Source organism: Oncorhynchus mykiss, chromosome 11 (genome assembly GCF_013265735.2).
Source record: "Oncorhynchus mykiss isolate Arlee chromosome 11, USDA_OmykA_1.1, whole genome shotgun sequence".
In the NCBI taxonomy this organism is placed as follows: Eukaryota; Metazoa; Chordata; class Actinopteri; order Salmoniformes; family Salmonidae; genus Oncorhynchus; species Oncorhynchus mykiss.
The window spans coordinates 12,242,594-12,261,319 of NC_048575.1; the positions used below are offsets into that span (position 1 = coordinate 12,242,594).

General features: G+C 41.9%; 2 protein-coding genes across 25 annotated transcripts in view; one reads left to right on the top strand and one right to left on the bottom strand.

Annotated features, from left to right (window-relative positions):
• LOC110535277 (aspartyl/asparaginyl beta-hydroxylase) overlaps window positions 1-3,764 on the top strand; it is a 52,953-nt gene extending 49,189 nt beyond the window's left edge. For 14 of the 24 annotated variants that reach the window (XM_036934888.1, XM_036934892.1, XM_036934879.1 and 11 more), the window contains 4 exons: window positions 277-412; window positions 570-661; window positions 1,031-1,164; window positions 1,509-3,754. In XM_036934888.1, the coding sequence (XP_036790783.1) occupies window positions 277-412; window positions 570-661; window positions 1,031-1,164; window positions 1,509-1,659 (513 nt within the window). In that variant the 3' untranslated portion in view covers window positions 1,660-3,754. Of the gene's footprint in view, window positions 1-276; window positions 413-569; window positions 662-1,030; window positions 1,165-1,508 lie in introns of all 24 variants that reach the window. The other 10 variants (XM_036934875.1, XM_036934881.1, XM_036934886.1 and 7 more) reach the window with 2 other exon arrangements.
• Window positions 2,855-17,556, bottom strand: LOC110535278 (clavesin-1). The gene is made up of 6 exons (XM_021620181.2): window positions 17,045-17,556; window positions 14,676-15,239; window positions 13,941-14,115; window positions 10,051-10,161; window positions 9,387-9,619; window positions 2,855-4,468 (listed from the first exon to the last, which is right to left on the bottom strand). The coding sequence occupies exons 2-6, from the start codon at window positions 15,062-15,064 to the stop codon at window positions 4,387-4,389; spliced, it is 990 nt and encodes a 329-aa protein (XP_021475856.1). The 5' UTR covers window positions 15,065-15,239; window positions 17,045-17,556; the 3' UTR covers window positions 2,855-4,386.
• Window positions 17,557-18,726: the final 1,170 nt, after the last annotated feature.

The following is an 18,726-nucleotide window of genomic DNA, read 5'->3' on the forward strand; positions in this document are numbered from 1 at the left end:
TTCAAGGGAGTTTTTGCTAGCTGTGTGCTTCTGCATTGCTTGCTCTTTGGGATTTTAGGCTGGGATTCTGTATAGCACTTTATGGACAACTGCTTAAAAAGGTCTTTATAAAATATATTTGATTGATTGAATATAGAGGGCTGCCTGCGTCTTAAAGTAGCTTTCTTCTTCGTTTGCGTTTTGAACGGGCATAAAGCTGACCATGTATCCCCTTTGCTGTACCTGGGGAAGACCGTAGAAATATAGTAACGTGTCCTAACTCTGTTTATGGAACAGACCCTGGAGAGGAACTGGAGGATCATCAGGGACGAGGCCCAGTCTGTGATGGATAAAACCACTGGCCTCTTTGTTCCAGAGGAGGAGAACCTCAGAGAAAAAGGGGAGTGGGGCCAGTTCACCCTCTGGCAGCAAGGTAAAGCAATCAAACCCATCACAACTAGCACCTGGCAAGTTCCTATCGTACAAATACACTGAACTTAATTGAAATAAAAAAAAGTGCCTTAGGATTAGGGGTTAGTGGTGTCTGAACCTGGCCTCTATTTCCTTGTTTCTCTCTCCTGGTCATGCAGGCAAGAAGGCAGGGGAGTCCTGCCGCAGTGTTCCAAAGACCTGTGGCCTGTTGGAGCGCTACCCAGAGGCTACAGGCTGCAAGAGAGGACAGGTAGGTCACCCCTCCGCAGACGTGACTGACATGCCAACTATTAGGCATTACGCCAGCCAGCACTGCTGTAGAGCAGGGGATGGACAGACAGTCTGGCCCTGCAGGCTCCTACTGGAGATGGATGGAGTTATAAAGGCACTATGCTGCACTCACTGCAATTTCTTTCAATTTCTGTTGCAAAAATAGGAAATGTTTGTATTTTGTGAATGTGGTTGGCCAACGTGCCTTTGAGCTAATAGGTTGCTTAAAAAAAATAAAAGTGAAATTATTTTTTTAAACATACTTAATTTTAATACTTTAAATTCAGATGTGTTCACTTTCTCTGGGTGTATGACCGCTCCGCTCTCGCTCTGTCTCTCTGGGCTCCAGATCAAGTTCTCGGTGATGCAGCCTGGTACTCACGTCTGGCCCCACACGGGGCCCACCAACTGTCGCCTGCGCATGCACCTGGGCCTGGTCATCCCCAAGACGGGCTGCAAGATCAGGTGCACCAACGATACCAGGTAACACCTTCCACTGCCATCAACGTCAAGCCTTTTTACATCTAATAACACCCACTTGTTTGTTTTTGGTACAGTGTGAGACTTACCATAGGAGTGCTCAGTACCTAATATCACTCAAGACTAAGTATTGCTGCAAAATGTCTTTAACGTTATCTTGTCTGATCTTGTGGACTGTAAGTCTTTGCATCCATAGCTCCGCCTATGAATTTGAGTGGTTACGTTTCCCCAGCCCCATCCCTCAGCTTTATACCAAACTAACTGGAGGAGCTGCCATTGGACTTATAAACTCATCCATGTGGCTTTATTAACAGAAAGGCTATGGTTTGTTTTTTGTTCTCTTCCAGGGCTTGGGAGGAGGGGAAAGTGCTCATCTTTGATGATTCCTTTGAGCATGAGGTGTGGCAGGACGCCGACAGTTACCGGCTCATCTTCATCGTGGACGTGTGGCACCCCGAGCTCACCCAGTACCAACGGCAGACTCTATCCCCCATTTAGACTGTCCGACAGACTGACTGACAGGTCCAAGGTATCTGTCAACCCATTCCCTCACAAGTATTGACCCCACAGCCAGCCATTTTAGGTCAAATGGGACAATTGTGACACTTGCCTCTGCTCAGTCCAGGGTGCCATTTTGGCTCCATCTTGAAGAGTTACTAAAGGCCCTCTCAGATTGGAAAAAGCCTTACAACGACCCTTGGGAACACTGACTGCTAACTGTGGTACTCGCCAAGTAGGTTTTTAGGCATAAATGTGATTTTTTTTTTATAACGTTAAGGTGTGGGTTGAATATCATGTAGGTTGTGTTGTAAATTTGTCACAAGTGCATTTTTGTTTTCATTAGGGAACCGAAGTGCTATATGTCTGAAACATACCTAACATACGGTAACCGCACGAAGCTGTACTATTGCAGTTATTGACTTTACTGTTGGACACTTACTGATACTTAAAATGGATAGTTTTTCAGGTGTTTACCCCGATCTTAATGAATTTCTTACCTCAAGAAAATGTATTTGATTACTTTTGAGGTAAGTAAATGATATGGGTTAAAACACAGAAAACGATCCCTTTTTAAGATGTTGCTAAGCTAGCTAAACTTCTGCTAGCTGAAAAGTGGGAACCTAAATCTGTTGTTTCTCTAACGTGATTTGTGAATATATGTCCTGTAATTTCCATAACTTTATAAAGTAACCTGCCTCTTACTGTATTTGGGGGGGGGGGGGGGGCGGGATTGTAATACAGACACACTGCTTATTAGGCCATTCCATTTCACTTGTAGGATTTTCGCATGTCTCTTTGGATCAATGAATAGGAAATCACAATGCCAAGAATGTTTTTATTGCAGAATTAATATTGCCAAGAATCTTGACTGATACATCTTATTTTTGTATGCTAACAATATACACTATTTTGAACTGCGCCTTGACCTAGGAGCGCACACACATTCTACTCAACAGGTTTGTCTTTTGGCATTTAACATCTTACAATGTGTGTATTTACATTCTTAAATGTGTCAAATATGAACACGTGACTGAAGGCATGTATTTGTCAGATACATAAACATTTTATGTTTTATAAAATTACAATTTCCCTGTGTAAAACTTGAGCAGGAGCATGTCGACTGTATGCAAGACTTGTCACACGGCATTCCATACCTGGGTCAAATACTTCCGCTGCGCTTCATTTAGTTTGCCTTGTACAATGGAGCCAATGGAACAGTCCCTAAAAGGAGAACCCCAGGCTAAATCAAGCTACACATGAAAGTATTGGACACAGGTCTACTCCATTCCATGTATAGCAGAGCTGATTAGAGGGGTTTTGCCTGACCAATGTTGTTGATATTCAAAAGAAAAATGCCAAAGCATGTTCTTCTAGATATGTTATGTAATCATTCTCTGTGAGCATTGGTAGTCAGCTTCACTGCAGCAATGAAATGCACCTCTCCGGTGTATGTGACAATAACATATATATCATGTCCAAATCAGACCGGTGGTATTATGCAGCGTTCATGTGCTATTAGAAACTCTGGACCGACAAATTCTTGGCAATCCCAGGGACTCGTCAAAACTACGAGTTTGAGGTCCCAAACTGTTCATAATGAGCTTCCAAGTGAGAAATATGTGTGGGAAACTTGGCTAACATAATTTTACCTCTACTTCAGAGGAGCATGTGAACACACATTCCAAAGGGATGGAGTCAAAACCTTAGGCTCATTGGATTGCCTTTCAACATGGTCATGGTCATTGGTGTCTTGGGGGTATTTGTGGTTATCAGTTTGTGTTATGACGATGACACATTCAAGCTATCTCCTCCATGCTTCAAATGATTCCCTTAGTTACAAGGGTAACAAATCCAGCACCTTTACAAAGCCACGTTGTTTGAGATTTCACCTTTTGTGGTCCTCTGTTATGAATTGTTATCACTCATCTTAGGAAGTTAATACTTTTATGGTGTTGAAATCACTGAGCTGTTGAAACTGGCCTGCCAAATAAGTCATGTTTCTTTCAATTCTATTTTGTGTGTTGTAATCAGTTACTATTAAGAATTGTAAAGCTTTTTTTTTCCAGTAAATTAAACAATTTGGTCAAAATGGTGTCACGTGATCAGAATGTTGTGTAGTTTCATTAAATACATAGGTAGCTTAATTTGTATATTGTAACGCTGATTCCTCTCATTTGAAATTCTACTCCTTTGTGTGATTTTCAATGACAACCTGAACATTCACACACGTAATTAGCACACAACTAAAAATGTTTTTTTCTATACATTCTTTTAAAGATGACTTAAATACATTGCAGTTCGATGGAGGTCACACTGATAGTGCAGTTGCCCTGATAAATATACAATCTTGAAATATATTGACTTTCATAGAAACGACATCCAGTTTGGCATTTAACTCGGTCAGTCAGTCCCTCCTAGTGGTACTGGTAACACAGACATTTGTTTAATCATTCTACTCCTCTCAGAATTGATTTGGATGGCTGATGACGGACAGGTTTGCCACAGGATGGCACAGCTTTTGAAGGTCCTGATCTGAAACTGCCACTGGCTCAGAGTCAAGAGATGAGAGGTTTTCAGTACAGCAGCTCCATGTGAACAAGGGTTTAGGGTCTCCTTTTCGAGTCAGTTTGTGACTTTCTCAAAGTTCAGATTTAGGTTTTGGAGTCAGTGGGGTTGGAATCCTAATGAGAGGGGTTTGGATCCAGTGTGGACGGACAGGAGCGATCAGTCCAGAGCCAGGAGCGGCTGTGCTGTGTTCTCCCTGTCTCCTTGTCGTAGGGTACCAGGCTCCACGGCTGACTGGGACCTGAGATAAACAACAACAACAGTAAGAGATGGTCATTTCCTGTAAGTCACAGGTGGGCTACTATAAGCAGTATAATGGAGAAAGTCCATCAGGGGCCATGTCTGAACACAAACTGAAAACCAACCATTTTGGGGGGAAATCCAGATTAGGAAAAGTGCACACTGCCAATGGTAAAATGCATGATGTAATACCCCTCGTCCATAATCACTCCTCCCTGTGCTCTTCTCTACCCTCATTTTCATGCGTCATCACAAAGCCTCTGTGTTCTTGTCTCCTTTAGCTACCAGGAAGTACTTATAACATGCTAGGTTATGACTGGTCCATTAAAGATGACCTTAATGACCCAGCTGAGGAGGGAAATCCGATGGGGCTAAGACTAAATCCCTACTCCGTGCTGTTTAACACCAGTGGGGAGCTTAGCTCTCCTCTCATCTCCCTTTGTAAGCCCACTGATTAAAATCACCAGCTGGTGGAAATGGAGCCTACCCAGAACTCTCTCTGCTAAGGAAAGGAAGGAAGGACAGACAGAAAGAAAGACAAACAGTGGCACAAACATGTCCTTCTGTCTCCTGTCCTGTCGCATTGAGAGTACTGAGATATTTAGATATTCCAAAATTAGCTTTGTTTAATATCTATCAGATTTAACATGATAAATATAGTATTAAATAGAATGTTTTCAATTCTGCCTCAAATATATAGTTGAATGCGACTCTCAAAATGAAATGCTTATGTCAGTGAAAGGTCCCAATTCACATATCTCAATGTAGAAGTATAGCTTATAAGGCTTAATAAAGCCGCTCCAGAATCCTTTATAAAACCTACAAAGAGCTTCACGGATCATGTACACCCCATTTTTGCCCTCAGAATATCCCTAAATTTGTTGGGGCATGGACTCTACAAGGTGTCGAAAGCTTCCATAGGAATGCTGGCCCATGTTGACTCTAATGATTCCCACAGTTGTGTCAAGTTGGCTGGATGTCCTTTGGGTGGTGGACCATTCTTGATACACACGGGAAACTGTTGTGTGAAACCCAGCAATGTTAGTTCTTGACACACTCAAACTGGTGCGCCTGGCACCTGGTACCATACCCCGTTCAAAGGCACTTAAATCTTTTGTCTTGCCCATTCGCCCTCTGAATGGCACACATACACAATCCATGTCTCAAGGCTTAAAAACCCTTCATCTTCTTTGGGATCGGTGTCCCTTCCATGGGAAGGTTGAGCTAACATAGGCTAATGTGATTAGCATGAGGTTGTAAGTAACAAGAACATTGCCCAGGACACAGACATATCTGATAATGTCAGAAAGCTTAAATTCTTGGGGGGCCAGAAGGAGTGTGGTATATGGCTAATATACCACGGCTAAGGGCTGTTCTTATGCATGGTGGAGTGCCCTATGGCTATTATGAACTGGTTACCAATGTAATTGGAGCAGTAAAAATAAATGATTTGTCATACCCGCGGTATATGGTCTGATACAGTGCCTTGCGAAAGTATTCGGCCCCCTTGAACTTTGCGACCTTTTGCCACAAAAAACTATTTTTTTTGTGAAGAATGAACAACAAGTGGGACACAATCATGAAGTGGAACGACATTTATTGGATATTTCAAACTTTTTTAACAAATCAAAAACTGAAAAATTGGGCGTGCAAAATTATTCAGCCCCCTTAAGTTAATACTTTGTAGCGTCACCTTTTGCTGCGATTACAGCTGTAAGTCGTTTGGGGTATGTCTCTATCAGTTTTGCACATCGAGAGACTGACATTTTTTCCCATTCCTCCTTGCAAAACAGCTCGAGCTCAGTGAGGTTGGATGGAGAGCATTTGTGAACAGCAGTTTTCAGTTCTTTCCACAGATTCTCAATTGGATTCAGGTCTGGACTTTGACTTGGCCATTCTAACACCTGGATATGTTTATTTTTGAACCATTCCATTGTAGATTTTGCTTTATGTTTTGGATCATTGTCTTGTTGGAAGACAAATCTCCGTCCAGTCTCAGGTCTTTTGCAGACTCCATCAGGTTTTCTTCCAGAATGGTCCTGTATTTGGCTCCATCCATCTCCCCATCAATTTTAACCATCTTCCCTGTCCCTGCTGAAGAAAAGCAGGCCCAAACCATGATGCTGCCACCACCATGTTTGACAGTGGGGATGGTGTGTTCAGCTGTGTTGCTTTTACGCCAAACATAACGTTTTGTATTGTTGCCAAAAAGTTCAATTTTGGTTTCATCTGACCAGAGCACCTTCTTCCACATGTTTGGTGTGTCTCCCAGGTGGCTTGTGGCAAACTTTAAACAACACTTTTTATGGATATCTTTAAGAAATGGCTTTCTTCTTGCCACTCTTCCATAAAGGCCAGATTTGTGCAATATACGACTGATTGTTGTCCTATGGACAGAGTCTCCCACCTCAGCTGTAGATCTCTGCAGTTCATCCAGAGTGATCATGGGCCTATTGGCTGCATCACTGATCAGTCTTCTCCTTGTATGAGCTGAAAGTTTAGAGGGACGGCCAGGTCTTGGTAGATTTGCAGTGGTCTGATACTCCTTCCATTTCAATATTATCGCTTGCACAGTGCTCCTTGGGATGTTTAAAGCTTGGGAAATCTATTTGTATCCAAATCCAGCTTTAAACTTCTTCACAACAGTATCTCGGACCTGCCTGGTGTGTTCCTTGTTCTTCATGATGCTCTCTGCGCTTTTAACGGACCTCTGAGACTATCACAGTGCAGGTGCATTTATACGGAGACTTGATTACACACAGGTGGATTGTATTTATCATCATTAGTCATTTAGGTCAACATTGGATCATTCAGAGATCCTCACTGAACTTCTGGAGAGAGTTTGCTGCACTGAAAGTAAAGGGGCTGAATAATTTTGCACGCCCAATTTTTCAGTTTTTGATTTGTTAAAAAAGTTTGAAATATCCAATAAATGTCGTTCCACTTCATGATTGTGTCCCACTTGTTGTTGATTCTTCACAAAAAAATACTGTTTTATATCTTTATGTTTGAAGCCTGAAATGTGGCAAAAGGTCGCAAAGTTCAAGGGGGCGGAATACTTTCGCAAGGCACTGTATTCCACAACTTTCAGCCAATCAGCATTCAGGGCTCGAACCACCCAGTTTATAATGGATTATATATCAGGGTCTCTACATCTGGAGCTTATCAAATCGTAGCAAAATTCTACTAGTCAGTACAATCAGTGAGATGAGTTTATTCTGCCATCTTGTTTCTGGGAGGATGTCCTTCACTGGTCATTAGCAGCCTTACTCTCTCTTACATCTTACATCTGTCAGGCCCTTCTGCTGCACAGCCTTGCAGGACTACAGGCAAAATGGCCTACTTAGTCCACACTGGAGCAAAACAGCGGCAATCAAAGGCTAACAAGCCCTCCTTGATCTAATCATAGAACATTAGGCATATTCAACCAACCCAGAAACAACCTTATCTTCAATAATCTGTTTTATCCATCTGATCGTTGCATCCAGGGGCTCATGCCATCTCATTGCTCATGACTACTATGATAACAGGATGCACTAATGACAATGATGACCAATAACAGGCAAGCATTTCCAGTATCCCTCATCAATGGTTGTCACTATTGGGCCAAGCTACAAAGCCAGTGGTATGGCAGCTTCTCCAAACAAATCAGATTTGAAAAGAAAACCTCAACCATACCCCTAACCATGTGCCTCACCCTAACCATTAAATTAAAGACTAAAAGCTCATTTCCATGCTAATACATTTTCATAATATAGTCAATTTTGACTTTGCAGTTGGCCATGTAGTGTGAACCCTAATCTAATCAATCAACATGATGAACGGGAGCTGGTTCATGTTCTCTGCACCAACCACCCATCTACGCCCCATTCCCTCCAGTTGTCATCCCCTGTGTTATCGTGGCAAGAGAGTGTGACTGGGGATCCCTGGGATTGGAGCAGACACTAGCTGGGGTCAGGAAGAGGGTCTTATATGTGCTTTTTTTAATTAAATCAATTCCGAGGAGCCCGCTCTCCCGAAACCTGATCTTACATGGCTTTCTGTTGATTGCAGATGGGAGAGATTCTGCGTGCTTTTTAGATGTCTCTCTCTTCTCTCAAAGATGTTCTGTTTTCCCATTGCTTTAGGACAAAGCGTCCATCTACAGTACTCTATACTGTATTCATTCATGCTCAGTCTTATAGATAAGCCTTTAGCTTTTTAAAGGGCACGATGTCCAATAGCTCTGAACCTAAAATAAATGTTACCCGGAGCCATATACAGTACCTCTATACCTGAGGAGGTTGGGGAGGGTGGGCTTGTGGTAATGGCTGGAGCGGAATCGGTGGAATGGTATTAAATACATCAAATATGGTTTCCGTGTGTTTTGATGCCATTCCATTGGCTCCGTTCCAGCCATTATTATGAGCCGTCCTCCCCTCAGCAGCCTCCACTGCTCTAAACATAGCTCTGGTGTAACCTTTGTGTTTCAGAGAGGAGTCTTTTTTTTATCTGGGGGGCGAGAATTAATGGCAAACTGCAGTGGGTCTCTGAGCTGTTTAGGAGACAGCAGTCGGAAAATCTCAAGTGTAATGACCACGTACTGAAAGGGGTAATTGTTAGGGAATACACTAGTCAGTGATCAGCCCCATAGCGGTCATTATCTGGAAGTCTTTGGACTGCGTAATTGCCCTGACAAACTTCAAACAATCGGCATGTCTATACTAACGAAGAAGAATGACCGCTCTGGATTGATCGTTTGTGTTCTCTAACTTTGTTTAGCTTTTTGTTCGTTTTCTGCACTACTATACTGTAGCTAAGGTTGCGAGGGAGGGGAATCATCCAAACATTTCATTAAATTCCCACAAGTCCCATATATTCCCATGGATATTTTCCCGCTTGAAAATTAGTTGAATTTTGCCACCTTTTTTGTAGCTCACCTTTTCAGAAGTTTGTCGGCACATTCCTTGTCTCCGCCACCATAGTTCTCTTTGACGTGGAGGGCGTCGTAGGTGAGTGTGTACTCCGTCTCGTCGTTGTAGTTGGGCCCTAAGAGGGTCCGTGCCCAGATGCCCATGTCATACGGCGGCAGCGTGCCACCGAACTCGGACGGCAGACAATCGGGTAGAATTAACTGGTGTAAACTGTTGAGATTGTTCCCATGGAGGAAAATCTGTTGGGAAGAATCTTTATTTATCTAGGGGTTCTCATTCTATGGGAGCCCTGGCCAATACATTTCATAACTATCCACAATTCTTGTTCTCTTACTTCCCCTTTTAACCAGCGTAATCACACACCCCTCCTCAAAATAATCAAACTCTTTGAAGGAAGCTGTATTACAAAATAGCTTTTAGCTTTTCCATTGATCTAACCTGCACTACCCTGAGGAAAGGTTGAAGTACTAAATTATACAGCCCCTTTGTGTCACCTTTCATTTGATTCAACTAGTAAAGGCATTTAACAACGTCTCGCTATCTGGCTTCGTGTTCTCCCTCTACCAGACCATTCAATAGGACTGCAACTGAGGCAGTTATAACGGAATGGATAGAAAGAAAGAGAGGGGTAGGGTTAGAGAAAGTGACCAAGCAGTGAAAAGGCAAATACCCTTTTCCTTGTCTTGTCCTTGAGGAAAGGCTTGATGATGGTGTACATGGCATGGATATACCAGGGCTGGTTTACAAAATGGATCCCGCCGAAGCGAGCAGGGAAGCTGTCCTGTAGTGAAGCAGGGAGGGGAAAATAGGTTGAGATACTCAAATACTGCTATATATGTTTTTCTAAATATTCTTTCAAACTCTGCTCACTCTCTTTTATTTTAGTTGCAATAGAGAGACTTTAGAAATTCAATAGCATAAGAAATATATATATTAAATGGTAGGCTAACCCAGTTCCTCTTTCTTCTCTGTTATTATAGCTAAATGAAATGGCATTCCTTATTTTATTGAAAAGGTTTTTGACAGTACAGTAGCCTGCAGCAAAATGAACTGGGGGGAGCAGGCCAAGCGCATTGCTTAGAACGGAAGGGACAACCAGCCTGTTTGGCTAGCAACTTCAGAATATCAGAACTAAACGACTGGCTTTTGCCCAGGCTATACTGTATGCTGGAAGGATGAAATAAAACACATTTACTCATTAACATAACATTGTTAATGAAATCATGTTGTTCATCTTTTTATATGTTGGCAACCATTTTATAAACGTAAAAGCCCCCGAAACAGAATAGTATTATGATTAGACACTCCTAAAGGCTGCTCCTTCACACAATCATCCCCAGGTTCTCAAGCCTCAAGCCTTATATTGATTATTGATTGATAGTTGATTACGAGGATTTCCCTTGCTGTTTGAAACTGTGCAAGCCATCTACAGTGTGCAGTACTGCAACAACGCATTGCTTGGACATGTCCCGTTCCCCCTTGCAATTGACACCTTTAATGATTGTAGTGCAAGACCAACAATGTAGTCCCCATGACAAAACCATGTACAGTTGAAGTTTACATACACCTTAGCCAAATACATTTCAACTCAGTTTTTCACAATTCCTGACATTTATTCCTAGTAAAAATTCCCTGCCTTAGGTGTTAGGATCACCACTTTATTTTAAGAATGTGAAATGTCAGAATAATAGTAGAGAGAGTGATTTATTTAATCACATTCCCAGTGGGTCAGAAGTTTACATACACTCAATTAGTATTTGGTAGCATTGCCTTTAAATTGTTTAACTTGGGTCAAACATTTTGGGTAGCCTTCCACAAGCTTCCCACAATAAGTTGGGTGAATTTTGGCCCATTCCTCCTGACAGAGCTGGTGTAACTGAGTCAGGTTTGTAGGCCTCCTTGCTCGCACATGCTTTTTCAGTTCTGCCCACACATGTGGGAATCGTTTTACTGTGGATATAGATACTTTTGTACCTGTTTCCTCCAGCATCTTCACAAGGTCCTTTGCTGTTGTTCTGGGATTGATTTGCACTTTTCGCACCATAGTACGTTCATCTCTAGGAGACAGAACGCATCTCCTTCCTGAGCGGTATGACGGCTGAGTGGTCCCATGGTGTTTATACTTGCGTACTATTATTGGAAATTGCTCCCAAGGATGAACCAGACTTGTGGTGGTCTGCTAATTTTTTCTGAGGTCTTAGGTGATTTATTTTGATTTTCCCATGATGTCAAGCAAAGAGGCACTGAATTTGAAGGTAGGCCATGAAATACATACAGGTACACCTCCAATTGACTCAAATGATGTCAAGTAGCCTACTAGAAGCTTCTAAAGCCATGACATCATTTTCTGGAATTTTCCAAGCTGTTTAAAGGCACAGTCAACTTAGCATATGTAAACTTCTGACCCACTGGAATTGTGATGCAGTGAATTATAAGTGAAACAATTTGTCTGTAAACAATTGTTGGAAAAATTACTTGTGTCATGCACAAAGTAGATGTCCTAACCAACTTGCCAAAACTATAGTTTGTCAACAAGAAATGTGTGGAGTGGTTGAAAACGAGTTTTAATGACTCCAACTTAAGCTGCCAGAGTCGCCCTTCACTCCGGCGCTGCCGGAGTCTCCTGTCTATTTGGGGCCCGCTGCAAGGGTCCCCAGTCCGAGGTCGGTGGCGAGGGTCGCCGCTCCAAAGGCGCCACTTAACTGGGCCAAGACTATGGTGGAGTGGGGTCCACGTCCCGCACCAGAGCCGCCACCACGGATGCCAGATGCCCACCCAGACCCTCCCCTATAGGTTTAGGTTTTGCGGCCGGAGTCCGTACCTTTTTTTGGGGGGGGGTGTCACGTCCTGACCTTAGTTCCTTTTTTATGTCTCTATTTTAGTTTGGTCAGGGCGTGAGTTGGGGTGGGCATTCTATGTTTTGTGTTCTATGTTTTCTGTCTCTGTGTTTGGCCTGGTATGGTTCCCAATCAGAGGCAGCTGGCAATTGTTGTCTCTGATTGAGAACCATACTTAGGCAGCCTGTTTTCCCATTTTGAGGTGTGGGTGATTGTTTTCTGTTTTGTGTCAGTACCTGACAGAACTGTTGCGGTTTGTTCTACTTTTGTTTTTGTTTCAGTGTTCCGGTTATAATAAACAACATGGACACTTACCATTGGTCCGATATTTCCTACTCCTCCTCAGAAGAGGACGAGAATCGTTATACGCTGGGTCATTCAATCATGCATCTCATAGGATTTCATTTTATGAAAGCGTTTAAAAATATTTAAAAAATAGAGTTTGATGTAAAGTGGAATACTGCTACCGGATTGGTTGTACGTCTGAGACGTATCATGGTCATTGCTAAATAATTCCCTCATAAGCCATAAACATTTGGTGTTTTCACAACCCTTTTGGGCTAACTATCTATTTGTTGTTAACTTCAAATGAATATATTCCCTGATATATCTACTGTCTTCTTGTTGATCTGCTCATATAATGTGTCCACAGCATTCACTGTCTGATTATCATAGCATTTAAAATCAGGGCATACACTAACTGCTTTGCTTCACCTTGTTACTTAGCAACAGGACATCCCATTGGTATATAGACCTAAAGTGAGGATCATCATCATATTGTATAGAAATCTTTAGTTACAGGTAGTCAGTCATATAGTGTAGTCTACATATAGACCACACTACAAGGCAGGATACGCTGTCTATCTGTCTGTTCTTACGTTCTTTGAACTGATAAAGAAGAACCCTGAAATGATACAATAAAAAAGTTGACTGTAGAGTCGGCCATATAGGGTGCGATGGCTCCACATTATCCATGGGTCAAAACATCTCGTGGAATAGACTTGGGTTGAATAATCAAACCAGAGCGTAGAGACATATGGCTGTAGATTAGACTAAAACCATACAATCCATCTTCATTTCAACATTCAGTACAGTAACAAAAGTTGTTACCCCAGATGGGTACAGTGAACTGTGCAAATTAGGGCCTTGTTCAAAGGCACATGAACAGGTCATTCACCTTGTCAGCCCTGCTATTTGAATCAGTAACCTTTGATTTACTGGCCCAACGATCTAACCGTTAGGCTACCTGCCACTCTATATGATCAGGACACAACCCACTGGGCACAGATGTCAATTCAACGTATATTCCACGTGGTTCAATGTCATTTCATTGAAATTATGTGGGAAAAACATTGGTTCTACCAGTGTGCGCCCAGTAGGAATGTGCTGATGATACTCATCACTTTCCACCTTTTCTCTCTAACCAATCAGCACAATTTACCTCAAGAAAATGTCTACATAATAGCTGTACAGTACAATCCAACTGTACTATACAACCAGGACTACTGTATATTCAACTTCATGCTTATTACCTAGCTACAACATCTATCTGCTTTGGGTCGATTAAATCCAGTCAGTGCTGGGTCATGTTCATTAGGGCACACCGTAGTAACATGAAAATAAGCGTTTCTTATTGGACAAGATCAGATTCTGTAGTACCTCCCTGTTTCAGACTGTTTTGTTCCGTTTCATGCCTACTGAACACAACCCTGGTTAGGCCTACCTGCAGGCCTTCGATGGCCTGTTTGAGGATGTTGGGTGTGAGCTTGGAAGCCTGCTTGAAGGAGAAGTTACTCCAGTCGATAATCAAGATGAAGCCGTTGATCTGGAGTTCTGGGTTCTCTATGAGAACCTCCAGGGAGAGGAGGATGGCTCGGAGGATGTCTGTGAAAGAGTTCCTTCACAGAGAGAGAAGGAAACATCTGATTGGGATAAAATCCAGAACAATGCAGCCCTGTGCTGTATCAAGACTATTACAATAATTCAATGATTTTTGTTCCGGCTCTGTTCTAATGTGTCTGATCATTGACATTGTCCAGACAAGGGCTGGAGTAAAGTGTCTGGGCAAGTGAGTTTTGCTATTTTGTTCCAAACTAAATGTTCCAAAGTATTCTATCAAATCAGTATCAATCAGTAGCTAGAGCACAATTGCTTATTTGATTAACGAAACAATTAGATCATAGAAGCAATTTCAGTGAGACATCACTGATGCCATTTCAGTGAGACATCACTGAAGCCATTTCAGTGAGACATCACTGAAGTCATTTCAGTGAGACATCACTGAAGCCATTTCAGTGAGACATCACTGAAGCCATTTTAGTGAGACATCACTGAAGCCATTTCAGTGAGACATCACTGAAGCCATTTCAGTGAGACATCACTGAAGCCATTTCAGTGAGACATCACTGAAGCCATTTTATTGAGACAAATGTGCTTACTAAAATACCTGTACACTCACCTGCCTTGATCCCAGTTGGAAGCGAAAAGGATGAGTATCTTCCGGCCGTGCTGATCCGGTGTTTCTAAGACTCCTGGGAAGCCGTCCATCAGCGCCCGCTTGATTCCCGGGTCGTCCACCTTGAAGCTCTGGAACATGTCCAGGTTCTGCTGACGGAACTGAAAGTACTGGGCCAGGAGCCGGAAGGTCTCTGCCTGGTTAAACTTGCGCGCCCGCAGAAACCTCAGGATGAAGTCGTCGTCCGTGCGCAGGAAGCCAATGTCGGGCCGCGTCACGATCATGTCGCGCACCTGCTGGATGTCTGCGTGGAGGCTGTCGGGGTTCTCGTTGAGCTCCTGACGAGCTTTCTCCGTGGTCTCCGAGCTCAGGCCCGCTTGCAAGTGAGTCATTTTTTTTGTCAAGTTCACACTCTCTATATATCTGTGTTTTGGATAACTACTATTGTTTACACCTGCTTAGGAAACAGTCTTGATTGCTGTACAGCACATTGCTGTTAGTGGCGTCTAGCCGGCACACGTGTCTCTCCAGTACAACACCTGATCTGTGTCTCCTGTAGTGTCTAGCCTAGAAAGACAGAGAGGTTTAGCATAACTGGTCCACAAGTGCACAAATCCCAGGATCCCGTTTGAAAATTAATCGCATGCATCCTTTCTCTTCTCTTCCTTAGAGTAGGCCTATAGGCTAAGCACGGATACTGAACAAAACGTAACATGCAACAATTTCAGCGATTTTACTGAGTTACAGTTCATATAAAGAAATCAGTCATTTTTTATTAATTAATTAGGCCCTAATCTATGGATTTCATATGACTTGCAAGGGCGCAGCCATGGTTGGGCCAGCCCACCCACTTGGGAGCCAGGCCCAGCCAATCAGAATAAGTTTCTCCCCACAAAAGGGCTTTATTACAGACAGAAATACAGCCAGATGTGGAGGTCCTGGGCTGGCGTGGTTACACATTCTCTGCGGATGTGAGGCTGGTTGGACATACTGCCAAATTCTCTAAAACGACGTTGGAGGCTTATGTTAGAGAAACTAACATTAAAATTATCTGGCAACAGCTCTGTTGGACATTCCTGCAGTCAGCATGCCAATTGCATGCTCCCTCAAGGCTTGAGACATCTGTGGCATTGTGTTGTGTGACAAAACTGCACATTTTAGAGTGGCCTTACACAGGTGCACCCCAGCACAAGGTGCACCTGTGTAATTATACTGCCATTTAATCTGCAACTTGAAATGCCCACACCTGTCAGGTGGATGGATTATCTTGGCAAATGATAAATGCTCACTAACAGGGATGTAAACAAATTTGTGCACATTTGAGAGAAATAAGCTTTTTGTGCATATGGAAAATGTGTGGGATATTTAATTTCAGCTCATTAAGCATGGGACCAACACTTTACATGTTGAGTTTATATTTTTGTTCAGTATAGATAGGAGGAAGTAGCGTTTCCACCTCATATCTATTCAGTGCTGACTTGGACTGAAGTAGGTTCAGGTACTCATTTTGGGTGCCTGCACTGGTTATATTAAGGTGCAGGAGCTCCACAAGACGTTTGAGCTAATATTCTATAATGCAGGAGCTCAAGCAGTAGAGATGTTGAGGTGTGGGTACTCAGCTCCGTTGAGCTCCTGCCCAAATCAAGCACGGTATCTATTACAGGTCAAATCATGTCAGATCAGTACATATTCCACGAAAAGGGAGGAAGTTAAAATCCCTTTTTTTTTCTTGTTTTTTTTTCTTCCAACAGTGCCCAGGTTTGGGACATGTATAAGGGCTGACCATTTCAATGACATACACAGACACTGGCGGGTATTGCTGACTTCATGGAGAAACCCATGAGCTATATTTTGTTGTGCATAGTCATCAGATCAGAGTTCAATTATAACAGGCACGGATTTGCATTCATTAAAATGAAGTGTGCCAAAATGTAGGCAAATCATATATGCATTTTATATGATAAACTCAAATATGATTAACAAAAGAGTTTATGAATGTTATGTAATAACACTAATAATTATTATTAGGCTATTATCATAAACCGTATTGTATTATTTTTGTACATGTTACTAATAAGGATCATTAGCAAGACTGACGTATAGCTGGTACACAAGCAGGTAATGGGTGACTGTGATGCTCACCAATTAATGGGGAAAAACGCTGCGACAAATATTATGCCAGTGCTCAATAATAAAAATACCTATTCCATCCATCTGCCGTTCAGGGATTAATTGCGTCACATGACGTTCTGCACCACCACAATGTGAATCGGGACGACCTGCCATGTACCCGTAAAAACATGCCACATATTGATACATCATTTTTCTATACAGATTTTATAAATCCACATTGAGATAAATTGAATACTTACATGAACACCACGCCCTGTAAAACCAGCCAGGTGTCCGATGACGCGCAGGACCGCACAGCAGACGTATCATTTCATTGATTTAAAGACTGGCCATAGGGGTTTCAAGAAAGACAAAATATCCAGTTGGCAAGGAAACGCTGGCCTAAATAATAAAAAAGAGAATTAATATTTGAAAGAATACCCGGTAAAATGTTATTTGAAATCCTGTAAGGGACTGCTTTGTCCAAATGTTCGCTATCCTCCGGTGAAGGCTGCCTAAAATGATGCTGTGACCCATAAACGAGACAGATTGGCGACCATGCGCGGCTGTAGCTGCTTCGATGAGGGTTGTACGCGCTCTGCCTGGAGGCGGACCAAGAGGACGCAAACTGAGAACATATTGATAGAGACCCACAGAGGAGGCGAATCACCCCGCGGTGCTCAATGCCGTGTGCCGCAAAGTATCACACCATTCTCACGACATAAACCATAGGCTATTCTCATCCCAATGTTATTTTCAAATCTCAAATAAAAAATGGACGCAGTCTCCATCAATTCAGTTTGCCGCAATTGTGCCTAGTTGGTTAGAATATGGGTTCTGATGGACGCGCGCATCGCATCCTTGTCCTGTTCATGTACAGTTAATAGTTTTTTCCCCATTTGACAAGTAAACCTAGTTTTGCCTTTACACTATACCTAATGTAATTTATTGTAGCCTATTGCACAATGCCAAAATAAGTATAATATATCATTTATTAAAGTACTGTATATAGGATGGGTTAGGCTACTCACGGGGTCGATTTCATTTAAATTCAGTCAATTCCAACTAGACTACAAGTGACATTTTTCAGAAATGATTTTCTTTCTTGACTATGATTTGAGACAAAAACAGAATAAACCCGCACTGTAAAAAATATTGTGCCCCTTTTACTTAAAAACTATTTGCATCAGCTTTTTAAGTAAATCAAAAGAGGACCTTTTGTATAATATACTTCGCTTTTAGTGTATTCCAAACTCAAATATATGAAGTGCAAACAACTAACTGGATCTCAAAAATTCCTTTCATTCAACTTAATTTTATCAGGTTCAGAACATTTTATTTTTTTACCTGCTTAAATCATTCCTGCTTAAGTCCCAGAACTACTGTTATAAGTTTGATACACTCAATGTAATCAGTTACAGAACTAATATTGCATGTTTAATTTGCTGAATTTACTCAGTATGGTAATTGATCTTCTATGTTTTATCTACAAATGTTTTTTGCTCAGTTACTTATGGTATTCAGGTTAGTAAAATGTATTTAAATTGGGTTCCTACTACTGAAATATATACTCAAAAAGTGGATGCAAATAGTTACCTCAATATACTTGGGATAATTTACACAAAAAAAAAATATTTCTATACAAGGGAAAACGCAAAAAGAAACAACAGTGTTCAACTTCAAACTTCCACACCTTTATTTTTAATAAAATTGTCCCTTAAACCCTACTCCTTAGGCAATCAATCGTATTTTGTAATCTGTAAGCATTCTCGGTATAACTCCACCTTTCCTCCTTAAGTAAAGTTACATCCAGATAGCTTGCACCTGACTACAAATCATTTTAGATCTTCACAACTGCATAAAGTTTAGGTGATAGTTTGGGATTAGCACTTTGACCTCACATCTTATACAGTTTGGCAAGACATTTCTGGAGGTCTGTGTG

Bases quoted from the DNA above. Each gene is read 5' to 3' on its own strand.
- LOC110535278 (XM_021620181.2), bottom strand. From the start codon at position 15,064: ATGACTCACTTGCAAGCGGGCCTGAGCTCGGAGACCACGGAGAAAGCT. The intron at 14,116-14,675 runs GTGAGTGTACAG...CTCTCTGTGAAG, and splicing joins TCCAACTGGGATCAAGGCAG to GAACTCTTTCACAGACATCC. The intron at 4,469-9,386 runs GTGAGCTACAAA...TGTTTATCTCAG, and splicing joins GCCGACAAACTTCTGAAAAG to GTCCCAGTCAGCCGTGGAGC.